At 39.6% G+C, this 12,169-nt stretch overlaps 1 protein-coding gene across 1 annotated transcript in view; it reads left to right on the forward strand.

Moving 5' to 3' along the window:
* Positions 1-4,699: 4,699 nt before the first annotated feature.
* Positions 4,700-12,169, forward strand: part of pde8b (phosphodiesterase 8B) — a 46,992-nt gene continuing 39,522 nt past the window's right edge. The window contains exon 1 of the mRNA XM_065965476.1: positions 4,700-5,344. Coding sequence (XP_065821548.1) covers positions 5,054-5,344 — 291 coding nt within the window. The 5' untranslated portion in view covers positions 4,700-5,053. The remainder of the gene's footprint in view (positions 5,345-12,169) is intronic.

Here is a 12,169-nt window from a genome sequence, read left to right on the forward strand (position 1 = left end):
ATACTGACCGAGTAGTTTTTCCCTAAACTGTATTTTTCTATTAGTCTTTTCATGGTTTTTACATTTCTACTAAAAGATGAATACCTGCCTGTGTGTTTGTGATCACCTGTCCAGTTGTTGTGGACCTATAAGCGCTGCTTGTCAACAGGCATGGCAACTGCTTGGGGCCCCAAACCGGTTTGTGGGACCCTGAGGGCTTGCAAACTTAAACCGAAGCAGTGGCCCAAAATGTGTAAATTTTGCAATGACAGTAGGAAACCCCCCTCAGACAGCACTCACTCTCGCTGCCCACTTTCTCTCCTACAGACTTATCCATCTTGTTTGTTTGGTTTTTTTGCATAGGGCCCCAACTAACTCTAGAATCGTCACTGTGTGGACATGAGGGCCTACCTGCATGTGTGTTTGTGATCATCTGTCCAGTCGTTGTGGACACTAGGGCCTCACGGACACGCAGTGAGTGGGAGGAGGTTACGAAGTTTGAAACCATCTCCCCCCGGAGAGTTTCACTGCGGCTGTCAGACACAGACGTCATATTAAAGGCTATGTATGTTCAGTATCATCGACACCAGCTTACTGTACCTTTTATTACTTCAGTTTCACTTTGAAGGACTTACTGTACCAGCGTGGCTTTTACGACATGAGTGGACTGTCAGAGGAGAAAGCGTCATTCCCAAACGGACCTCGAAAGGTAAGAAGAGCTCAGTGCGTTCACTTCTGCCTCTTCGTGCTTTAAGAGAAAAAACTGCGACATGAGCTGAACTTTTACCAAACTCTCATTATCTGTGTTGGTGCATCTTTTCTGTAAGTCCTGCACCCCCCTCACGCATATCGCCTGTTACGTGCTGCTCTGATAAATAACAGATCGTGAAGAGGAAGTGAGCCTACTTCTGAAGATCTGATTGCTGAGAATAAAGTTTCCAAACTCTTATTTGTCGTCTTGAGACTGACTGCTACTCTAGAAAACTAACAACAATACTCAGAAAAATCTTACTTCCATCCTGTATGTTACCAGGAATATCCTCATTAGGATGCTTTTTTCCCCAAGGGAGTCCTGATCAAGAGAGCAGCTGATATTGACAATAAAGAATAAACAACAGATCATGAAAGCAGAAATAGCTTCACAAAAAGAAGAAGCAGAATCAAAGTAGGCCTGCTGAAGCATTACCTGCTTTAATAAGGCCTACTTCTGCATTTATTTTATGACAGTGATTGGTTGTTCACGTTGTGAGCTTGCTGAATTTTTAGTGGTGTGGAAGTTTCTATGACACCAAACATCTGAGGGATGATTACACTGGTGGGATTGTGAGCTCTGTCTTGCATGATGATATTTTTTGGGTAAATCTGCCTTTCAGCTAATGTGTACCGATACAGCTGTTGCGTTGAGGTGATGGTGAAAATCATGCTGTTTAATTTGTGCATCCTGCCACCAGGGGGCGGTGTGCAGAGTCAACATGAGGTCAAACAGTTCTGAGTGTTAAATGACATCTTTTGTAGGCTTCACAGAAAGACTCAGAAAGAAATAGTTTGTACTATAGGGAGTGTTGGAATATGTATTAAGATCCTCTTTTATTGTTTATAAGTTTAAAATCAGTACTCTAGAAGTATTCAATTATTACAAGTAAAAGTACAAAAGTGTAGGCTATGAAATCTAAAAAATACCTACCTCAAGAAATGTCCTCTGTGATGTTACACTTCACATTTTGAGGTATTATGACTATTTTTATATCACAGCTCTTTAGTGACAGTGATATATTCTGTTTCCAAAATCTGAATTTTCTTATGACTCCCTTCATTTTAAACCACATGTACTGTGTCTGGTGAAAAAGCTGAGGCTGAAACTGGGTTTTTATTTTAGAAACAAGTTGTGTTTTTCTTTTAATGTAAAAAAAAGCAGCTCGTCGCTGCAGCTTTTTTTGACCTGTTTTAGAATATGGTGATCTTTTGTACATGCACGCCTCTGCTCCGTGTCTCCATATGGTTGATAGAGCCGACCATGCATCCTTGAGGTTCATTACAAATTGTAAAGCTCTGACTCACCATTGTGAGTTGTACTCTCGGGTTGGATGGCCCTCTTTGGCGACCCGTAGGTTCATACACTGGTACACCTTTATAAGGCAATTCTTGATCTGCTTCCTCTCTATCTATGTGTTTCTATCACACAGGAAAGTACTGGACAGTATTCTTTGCGTTCTCAGGACCTCTTTATGCTCTTTGTCCCAAACGCTCGGACAGAAACAGGGAAAAGGACTTTTGGGTATTCTGCACCCTCAGCCTGGAATCTGTTGCAGAATGACTTAAAGCTCGAGGAGCTGGTGTCCTTAAATGTTTTTAAATCTAAAATGAAAGACATGGAAGCAGACTCTATAGGATGTCGATGTTTTAGCTCGGCTGTTTGAACAACTGATTCCCAGATATGACTCATAGACGGTTCTATTTTAATCCATGTTGTGCTTTTTAAATTGTACTTTGTCTCTCTTTGTATTTCCGTCTGTAAAAGGCAGTAAATAAAAACAGCAGTGAATACTTTTGTACTTCCAGTTGATCAGTATTGCTCTGCAGAACAGCATTGAGTGACTGTGCAACTCGCTGTTTAGCGTTTTTGCTCTTTTTACCTTTATACGTTGAATTTTTTTAGAAGTAATCTGTTTGGATTTTATGAACGATAAGAGTTATTCACAACACGGCGTGTCTAACCTGACTGACAGGCAGGCATGATGTAACAGATTATCAGGAGGCTTAAAACCCGCCTCAGCTCCGCGTCTCAGCCTGTCGTTAGGTTGACTGAAAGTTAGGGTGAGACAGCATTTCCAGCACGGAGACCGCCATCGATGGGACTCAAAAGCCCCCGGCAGGAACAGATGGGTGACGTCACTCAGACGCGTCATCTGTTTATATTTACAGTCTACGATTGCAGTAGCGCAATCTAGGAACGAGGGTTGGAAACCGGAGGTTCAGCAGTAACATTAAAGTATTATAATAGACTGATTATAATAAAACCAGAAGAACCTTTGAGAGGAGATTGTACTGGTCTGTCTCTGGATAGTGTCACCTTCAAAGTATTGTATTTCTGTTTGTTTTGTTGAAAAATATGCAACATTATCATCTTACTCTTTGAGAGGTCATCATGGAAGAAGAAGAAGAAGAAGGAGAAATACTTTTATACAGTTTTATTAGTTTCTTTATTTTTTCACTCTGTTGTTGAGACATGCTCATGGGCGGTTCTAGGCAGGGGCCAACAGGGGCCAGTGACCCTGTAACACTAATCTTGGTCCCCCCTGTGGTCACCCCTCCAAAAGGAAGAACCCCCCTAATAACACACTGGAATTTGACTCAACAACCGGACTCACAATCTATTGAATACTGTTACTGAATCAAATATAAATCATGGTATTTTATGATGTGCACTATTATTTGGCATAATATATATTTTTTTTTAAAGCGATCATCTTTGTCTATTTTTCACCTGGGTTTAATGTTCCCCTCTGACAAAACAACTGGCCCCAGCCCCATTTGCTACACAGACGTGGGCCGACGGGACCTGTGGACATTCACTATCGGAGTGATGTCAGAATGAGGGGGCTGCTCGTGAAAGAGCATCTGAGTATTGTTGGGGGGGAGGGGGGGGTTGGTTTTTGCTCAAGAGAACCTCGGCAGAGCCCAGGAAGTGAAGTGGATCCAATTTCCAAAACTTCAAAAACCACAATGGGACGTAAAACAGCTACCCCCAGACAGACTAAGCAACTGCCCTTTATTACTAACGACCCATATAAACCATTTATCCAACGACGTAAAAACGACATTATTTGAGTGCAGCATTAAATAATGTATCTGTCTTTTTATTTCCAAATTAATTACCGTTTGAGTGTTTATCCACTTTTTCAGTCTGTGATGCCTGCTTCTAGGAGGGGAGAACTGAGGGCTGCTCTTTGTCATATATGATATGATATGATTTATATGATAGGTAAGCTGAATAATTTAAGGTTTTGACAAAACAAGTAATTCAAAAACATAAATATTAAGGTTTCGCAGACAACTTGGGCAGCATTGCTAACACCTCCTGCAAAGAAAAAAGGGCCCTCAAGGGATTCTTTGTGCAATAAATTCCAAACATTTTTCTGGTCTTCTTTTACAATTCTTGCATGCATTTTATTGAGCGTACAAATGATCTACCAATAAAAAGTTGCAGACACTTGTTGTCGTTTTTTTATTATCAACTCACATCTGGTCATGTCATTGCTCAGCCTAAATCAATTTATAATCCTCAAAAAAAACAAAAAAAAAACACAAAAACAAATTCACAAAAAATAGACACGATACCAAGTTAAAGTGAGACATGCACATGTTGTCAAGACATGTTGAGAAAACATGATCTGCAAGGACAGAAGGGAAGTATTTATAGCTGTATAAGAGGTTTTTCATCAAACCTCCATTACTTTGAAATCATTATTCCGCAAAGTGATGCTTAAGATGACCCCAGGAGTATAAAAAAAAGCTCTCTGGGGGAATCAGAGGGTCATGATGGAGAGATGGAAGTGATATAATGTTTGAGAGACAGAGAGAGGAGGAGGGGGGATACAGAGAGAGAGAGAGAGAGAGAGAGAGAGAGGAAGAGAGAGGGGGGATGGACCGGGGCCGATCATCTGCAAGCAAAGAGTGGAGAAACAGAGGAGATTTCATAAATCCAGATACTCTCCAGGGGTCCTTAAATGCAGCATATATGACTGAGGATGAGAGGAAAGGGGTGATGAAAAGCTGCCAGGTGGTTTAGTCCATTTATTCATTTGATTCATTCGTCTGGCGGGTGGTACAGGCCATCAGGAAAGGATTAGATTATATCCTGGAACACCTTTTGTTCTAGATATGATCTCGAAATGTAAGATTCGGAGCAGTGGAGGACGCATGAATTAAAAAAAAAAATCAAGCACTCAAGCGGAGGTGTGTGTGGAGGAGAGAGAGAGAGCAGCCGATGCCCGGAGGAAACATCCGCCTGTGTGGACGGGCAGGAAGGTGGTACCCGACGCGTTTACTATCCGGGATCTGACTCCCCGGGGTGATGGGCTGCGCTCCCAGCATCCACGTCTCTCAAAGCGGGGTGATCTACTGCCGAGACTCGGACGAATCCAACTCCCCGCATCAGACCACCACCATCTCCCAGGGCACCGCGGCCACGCTGCACGGGCTCTTCATCAAGAGCGATGCGGCCGAGACCATCCCCCCCCCCTCCGTCATCACCTACCAGGGCAGGCAGACGCGCAACAACTCGCACCGGGATCGGAAGGAGAACAGCGGGGGGGGACACGTCCGCATCGAGGCCGAGACGCAGACCAGCAACGCCAGCGTCAAGGTACAGAAAAACAACACGGATGGAGAGAGACGGAGGAGACACGGTGTGCAGTGCTGGCACAGACACGTGAACGGGTTTGTTTGTCTGTCTGTCAGGCTACTTAAGGAGGCCGGAGCATTGTGATGGGGGGGCTTTAGCCTATAAACTGATCATTCATGACCTACAATAAGGTAAAAAAAAAATAAGGTGACAGCTGACTACTGCATCGATTATTCGATCTAAAGACAATTAATCGCCAACTAGTTTGATAATCTGTCATGTTACTCTCCGCGTTTTATTTAAAAAAAAAAGTGTTGAACATCTGCACTGCATCCAGTTGTTTTTGTAAAGTCTCTGTTGGGTTTGGACTGTTGATTAAACAAAACAGGCAAATTGAACACAAAACTTTTGGCCATTGGAAATTGTTATCGAAAGTATTTCCCCAATTCTTAACTTTCGTTTTTAGTTTAGTCGTAAGAAATGAGCAGTTTAATTGCTAACAATACTTTTCTTTAGTTGAAAGTTCTATCTGATACCTGCACTATTCAGTATTACTGTGCATACTGGGAGAGGAAATACATTCCAAAACAGTCTAAAAATACAATATCAAATTTGACAATTCTTTTACTAGATATGTGTACTTCAGATATGGTACAATATATATAGGGAAAACATTTTGGTAACTTAAAAAAATTGAAAATATTTCCAACCTGACTTTGAACCAATTCGGTAGAATGGCCCATATCGTCGCAATCAGTTCTTTAAAATTGGATGTTTTCTAATAAGTACTACACTGTTACCAGTTCATGTTAAGCTATAATTCCTTACGATACATTTGCTTCTAACTTTCAGTCAACCTGACTTCAAGTTAAATAAACAAATACAAATTATGTTTTGCTACATTACGATACATTTTGGTACGTTTCATTACGTTACGTTTCGTTACTTTCCATTTCGTTATGTTACGTTCCCTTACTTTACATTTGGTTACGTTACATTTGGTTACTTTACATTTCGTTCAGTTACATTTCATTACGTCACGTTTCATTACATTATGTTATGTTACATTTCGTTACGTTACATTTCGTTACGTTACATTTTGTTATGTTACATTTCGTTACGTTACATTTCGTTACGTTACATTTCGTTACGTTACATTTCGTTACGTTACATTTCATTACGTTTAATTTCTTTACGTTACATTTCGTCACGTTTCGTTACATTACGTTACGTATCCTTACGTTACGTTTCCTTACGTTACGTTTCCTTACGTTACATTTTGTTACGTTACGTTACGTTACGTTTTCTTACGTTAAATTTCCTTATGTTTCCTAACGTTACATTTGGTTTTGTTACGTTTCCTTACGTTACATTTGGTTACGTTACATTTGGTTACATTACATTTGGTTACGTTACATTTGGTTACATTACGTTTCCTTATGTTACATTTCCTTACGTTACATTTCATTACGTTACATTTCATTACATCACATTTCGTTTTTTTATGTTTCGTTATGTTTCGTTACATTACGTTACGTTTCCTTACCTTTCCTAACATTAAGGTAAGGATACGTTACGTTTCCTTACGTTACATTTGGTTTTGTTACATTTGGTTTTGTTACATTTGGTTTTGTTACATTTCCTAAGGTTACGTTGGGTTTTGTTAGGTTTGGATACGTTACATTTCCTTATGTTACATTTCATTACGTTACATTTCGTTACGTTTCGTTACGTTACGTTTCGTTACGTTACGTTTCGTTACGTTACATTTCCTTACGTTTCCTAACGTTACATTTGGTTTTGTTATGTTTCCTTACATTTGGTTACGTTACATTTGGTTACGTTACGTTTCCTTACGTTACATTTCCTTACGTTACATTTGGTTACATTACATTTCCTTACGTTACATTTCGTTTTGTTACATTTCCTTACGTTTCCTAATGTTACGTTTGGTTTTGTTACGTTTGGATATGTTACATTTCCTTACGTTACAGTTCATTACATTACATTTCATTACGTTACATTTCATTACGTTACATTTCGTTACGTTACATTTCATTACGTTACATTTCGTTACGTTACATTTCGTTACGTTACATTTCGTTACGTTACATTTCATTATGTTACATTTCATTATGTTACATTTCATTATGTTACATTTCATCACATCACATTTCGTTTTGTTACGGTCCATTACATTACGTTACGTTTCGTTACATTTCATTATGTTACTTTAGGACAAAGATCTACTTATATTAAGAGTTGAAGATTGGTTAGGTTTTATAAAAGTTTGCGGTATGGTAAGAATGATCACTAACTTTATCAAAGTTAGGCACATTAGGAATAAGAAGTTAGTTTCTACACATGCTGTAAGTTTTATAACAAATAGAGTTTAGGTCAGTTTTTATTTCCTTGTTTACTTTTCGATGGTCTGTCTCTTTCAGATTGAATCTCTCGTCTCTTGGATGAGAGCCCTGACGTGTTTCCATTTAACACATCCCATTAACATGAAAGCTGCTCTTAACCGGATAAACAAATTAACAAGTATAAAATGTCAGAACAGAGAACAGCACGGACTGTCTCTACACATTTTTATCGAATATTTTGCAAAAGCAGTGTGAAGAACAGCTTGTGTACATATGTTGTCATGTGGGAGCATGTGAACAGATACTTCTTCATATTAATGATCGAACCCCAGAGGATAGAGCTGTGTTTTGTTAAGAAGTCGCACAGCAGATGATCCTATCATCAGACCCTCACAGCACATTAACCCTTTTCAGGCCCGGATGAGATATGGAGTCCATTTCCAAACTAAAATACACACACACTATGTGTTTATAACTTGTGTGTCTTTTGGACCTTTTGCTTGAAAAAACTGTCTTTATTTGTTTGGATGTTGTGTTTGTGATACACTTCTGGCCTGTGTTCAAAGCTTTTATTGAGGCTCGGCCGCTCCCATGCTCTCTTCTTCTCACATTTCATTCATTTCTGGCAAAAATGGCTCCTCCTCTTGGCTCTAATTTAGATGAACATCGGCTTGAAGAAATAATTAGATTGGATGAAAGTCTTACAGTAAGCTTCTCATTAGCAGCTTGAATCATAGTGCAAAGCTTAATGATATTTAAGTCTGGACATTTAATACCTTTCAAAGATTTGTGTCATTAGTTTACAGTGCAACAGATTGTGTGTGTGTGTGTGTGTGTGTGTGTGTGTGTGTGTGTGTGTGTGTGTGTGTGTGTGTGTGTGTGTGTGTGTGTGTGTGTGTGTGTGTGTGTGTGTGTGTGTGAGTGTGAGTGTGTGAGAGCACATTTATACACAAGTCATTTGTTTACCCCTCTGGTCAGTACCATCAGGAGTGTGAACAGTAGCATGTGAAGGAGCTGAAAGTGAACAGAGATCCCTGCAGGGCGTCTTCACACAGACGCTCATTATAAGTATCTGCAGAGATGATGACTCAGCATTTTCAATTGATCATCAGTGCGGTGAATGTGAACAGCACAGGTTGTGTGTTTTGAAATAAAAAAACAAAATGAACAGTTTACCAAAGTAAATCCTAATGAACAAAGTTCCCGGCTGTGCAGAGGGAGTCTGCATGTACTCCTTTAACAGCAGACTGACAAAATGTAAGGCCTCCTGCTGGAGAAGAAGACACTATGAGATACAGAGAATGATAAGAATCACAGATCTCATTGAACACATCTGGTGTTAAGAAATGGAGCCAGATAGGAACTGCAAAAACTGCAGCTCTTCGAGTGTCCACTTGAAGCTAGTTGCAATAGCAAAGGGATCCTTGTTGGAGCAAACTTAAAATGCCCATTTTACAGCAAAAATAATTGTTTACAGTCTTGGTCTTTAGAGCTAGTTTCTTAATTCATGAAAGATGTAGATGGGGTGATTTGTTTTATTACACATCTGACTGTTTATATCAAGAGTTATGTGTTCACTTGCATGATTAGGAGCACGGCGGATTTGACCGACAGGCAGTGGCGTTTAAGATGTTTTTGATGAAACAGGATGAAATGACTACAAATTAACCTTTCAGAGGAAATGCAACATATCGAAGTCATCATTTATTGGCTTCCAAGTGTCTGACTACAGACAACAGAACAGATAGACCTTTTAATCCAGAGTGAGATGCTTTTGTGAGACCGGAAAAATCACAGAGTTGCCCTCTTTGCAGACTCCATTGACAAAAACAGTAATTTTCCCCGGCAAAAAACACTTTCTATTCTAAGCACATTGGATTCTGTAAACATTATCAAAAGGTCTTATAGAATTACTCTTTCTGTCAGTGGAGTCTGTTGGAGAGCACTTCAAGAACTGTTTCTGGTTTCAAAGTTAGCATAGCTTACTTAGACAAGGGCCCAGGTTTAACATTTTCAGTACCACTTACATGCAATGAATTCTGGGTGACTTAAATCTTTCTACAAGCTTAAAAACGTGTCTACTGAGGAAGTGCGTCAAATCGCTCGCCTCTGTTCAATCCGGCAGAAAATGTTGGCCTTAGGGAAGAAATCAAGACGTATTCTGGGGGATAGCAAACAGTCCAATGATGCAAACAACTACCAGTAACATAAGACGAGTAACTAAAGTAAAAACCACTGATTGAGTTTGTCTAATGTCTTTAGCAAGGGACACTTGGTTAAATATAGCAGCAGCACACAGTTTCAACAAAAACAAGCCATCATAGTCATACGTTAATTTTAAGAATGCCTGGACTCCAGAGATTTCAAGAAGAATTTAAAAACATTCAGAATTAGAAAGCTTTGCAAATTAAAATCAATCTGCAGATAGTTTCAAGCAGCAGGTGCAGAAAACCTGAACGATTTCTTCTACAGCAGGAAAAACAAAGAAAAAGGTAATAATCCTGGAGATCAGTCTATTTATTGATGAATCTATCTTGAATTGTGTTTTGGTTTTCAATCTTCATCATCACTGTTAATATTAATCCTTGTGGAGATGCCATTTTAGATCTTTGCTTGACATATTCAGGCATCTCTCTCTTTACAAGTGAGCTGGTTTTGTTCTGTTTTGTAGCTTTACAATCATCTTTAACATTCTTACAGGTAAAAAGAAAGAAAGTAAACAAGCTAATTGGCTCTCATGGGACAGCAGTGAGATTTGTTTTGTCTATTAAAAATAGTTTTATGGAAGTTTGACGAACATCTTACAGCAGCCGCTCATGATTATCAGACAGATCGTGCTGGTTTTCCTTGTTTGTTGTTTGTTGAGAGAAGAAGAAGGAGATATAAACAACCTTACAGCACTAAATTGAACAACTTATTTTGAACAATTATTGGATTTATTTGCTCAGCGTGGCCTCGGGTGTGAGAGGGAGTGTTAGAGCAGAAATGTCATCCAGACTCTGAAGTGGAAAATAGTTTGAAAGTGGGAGCGAGACGTCTGTTTACTTCCAACTAAGTTCCTGTAGGTGTGTGTTTACATGAAAGTTACCTCAATGGAGCATAGTCTGCATTTTTAGTGCGCGCAGTCATGTTTCCATGCTTTTTTTGTGGTATGAAATGTGTTATGTAAGAATGAGTGTTGTTAGTGATGGACAGTCAATCCTGAATGTCTAATTTGTGGATCTAATTAAAAAAAACATGTATGTTATTGTAAACAGGGATTTGAGCCAATCATATTGCAGATCTGCATGAACCAGCATGGCTTCCTTTTTCATGATTTACGTGTGATTTGTTCTGATTGAGATTATTTCTTGTCTCAATCAGAAGACAGGAAACGGCCTGTTACAGTGGCCGTGTCCGTCATTTCGATCTGTGACCTTGCGCTTTGCATTGTGGGAAACATTACGGTCTGATGCATATTGTAGATTTTTCCCGCATCACATAATCCGGGTATGTCTGACATACTGTGGTTGTCGCATTTGTTTGCATTCTATACTGTACAAGAAGTTTATAATATTTCCAGCTGGTAAAGGCTTTATATGCGATTTTTTTGATCCAGCAGATGTCGCCCTTGAGCACCAGCATGAAACCAAAACAACTCGCGCTGCATTGTTGTGTTAGCATGCTAATGCTAGCGATCTTTATTATGCTGGTATCTTCACACTGCATGTAAATTTACCTGAAATGAGCGTGATCTAGAAACACAGTTAAGCAGTGAGTACAGTATGTTATTCTTCTTTTCTCTAGTCCCTCAATTAAACAACTTTTATACACGAGGGGAGGAGTCAGCCGGCCGTCCGGGCGATGTAAACAAACTGAAGATAGGACTCTGAAAACTCTGAAAGCATCACAGACAGTGGGACTCGGGTGTTACACCCATTGTAGACAGTCATGACTCACAGAGTTATTTTCAGAGGATATACTTGATTTCTGCTACATTGAAGTGTGAAAAATCACATAGAAATCCTTTAATGAAATCGTAAACATTGTAAAAGGAGGATTTTATCGCCCTGGTTTTGCTACACACTATCAGCTTTTATAGCTCACAGTGCTAGCTAACATTGCTATTCCTGGTTTAGCGTGAACATCAAATTTGAAGGTTGATGCAAAGCAGCTGCTCACATGAAAGTTAACCTACGTCAGAATATCACTTGATCAGTGTGAGCGTATCATGACCTCACCCTGTGGAGATAAGCGTGTCAGTGTGCAGACTAAGGCTGACCTCAGGTCTGTGTCTCTCAGACAGAAGGCCACCTGCGCTACAGATAAGACCAGGCCTCGTTACAAGGATGTGATTCACATAAAGCACCAAGGCCTGCTGTCAAAAACGATGAGTAATATGAGACGATGAAAGCGTGTTTTTTTTTTAAATCTGAGAATGTGTGAAATAAATCAAATCACTTTTTTAGTGTGGTTTGGAAACAGATAAAACGCGACCTCA

The sequence above is a fragment of the Labrus bergylta genome, chromosome 17, assembly GCF_963930695.1.
Source record: "Labrus bergylta chromosome 17, fLabBer1.1, whole genome shotgun sequence".
Taxonomy (NCBI): Eukaryota; Metazoa; Chordata; class Actinopteri; order Labriformes; family Labridae; genus Labrus; species Labrus bergylta.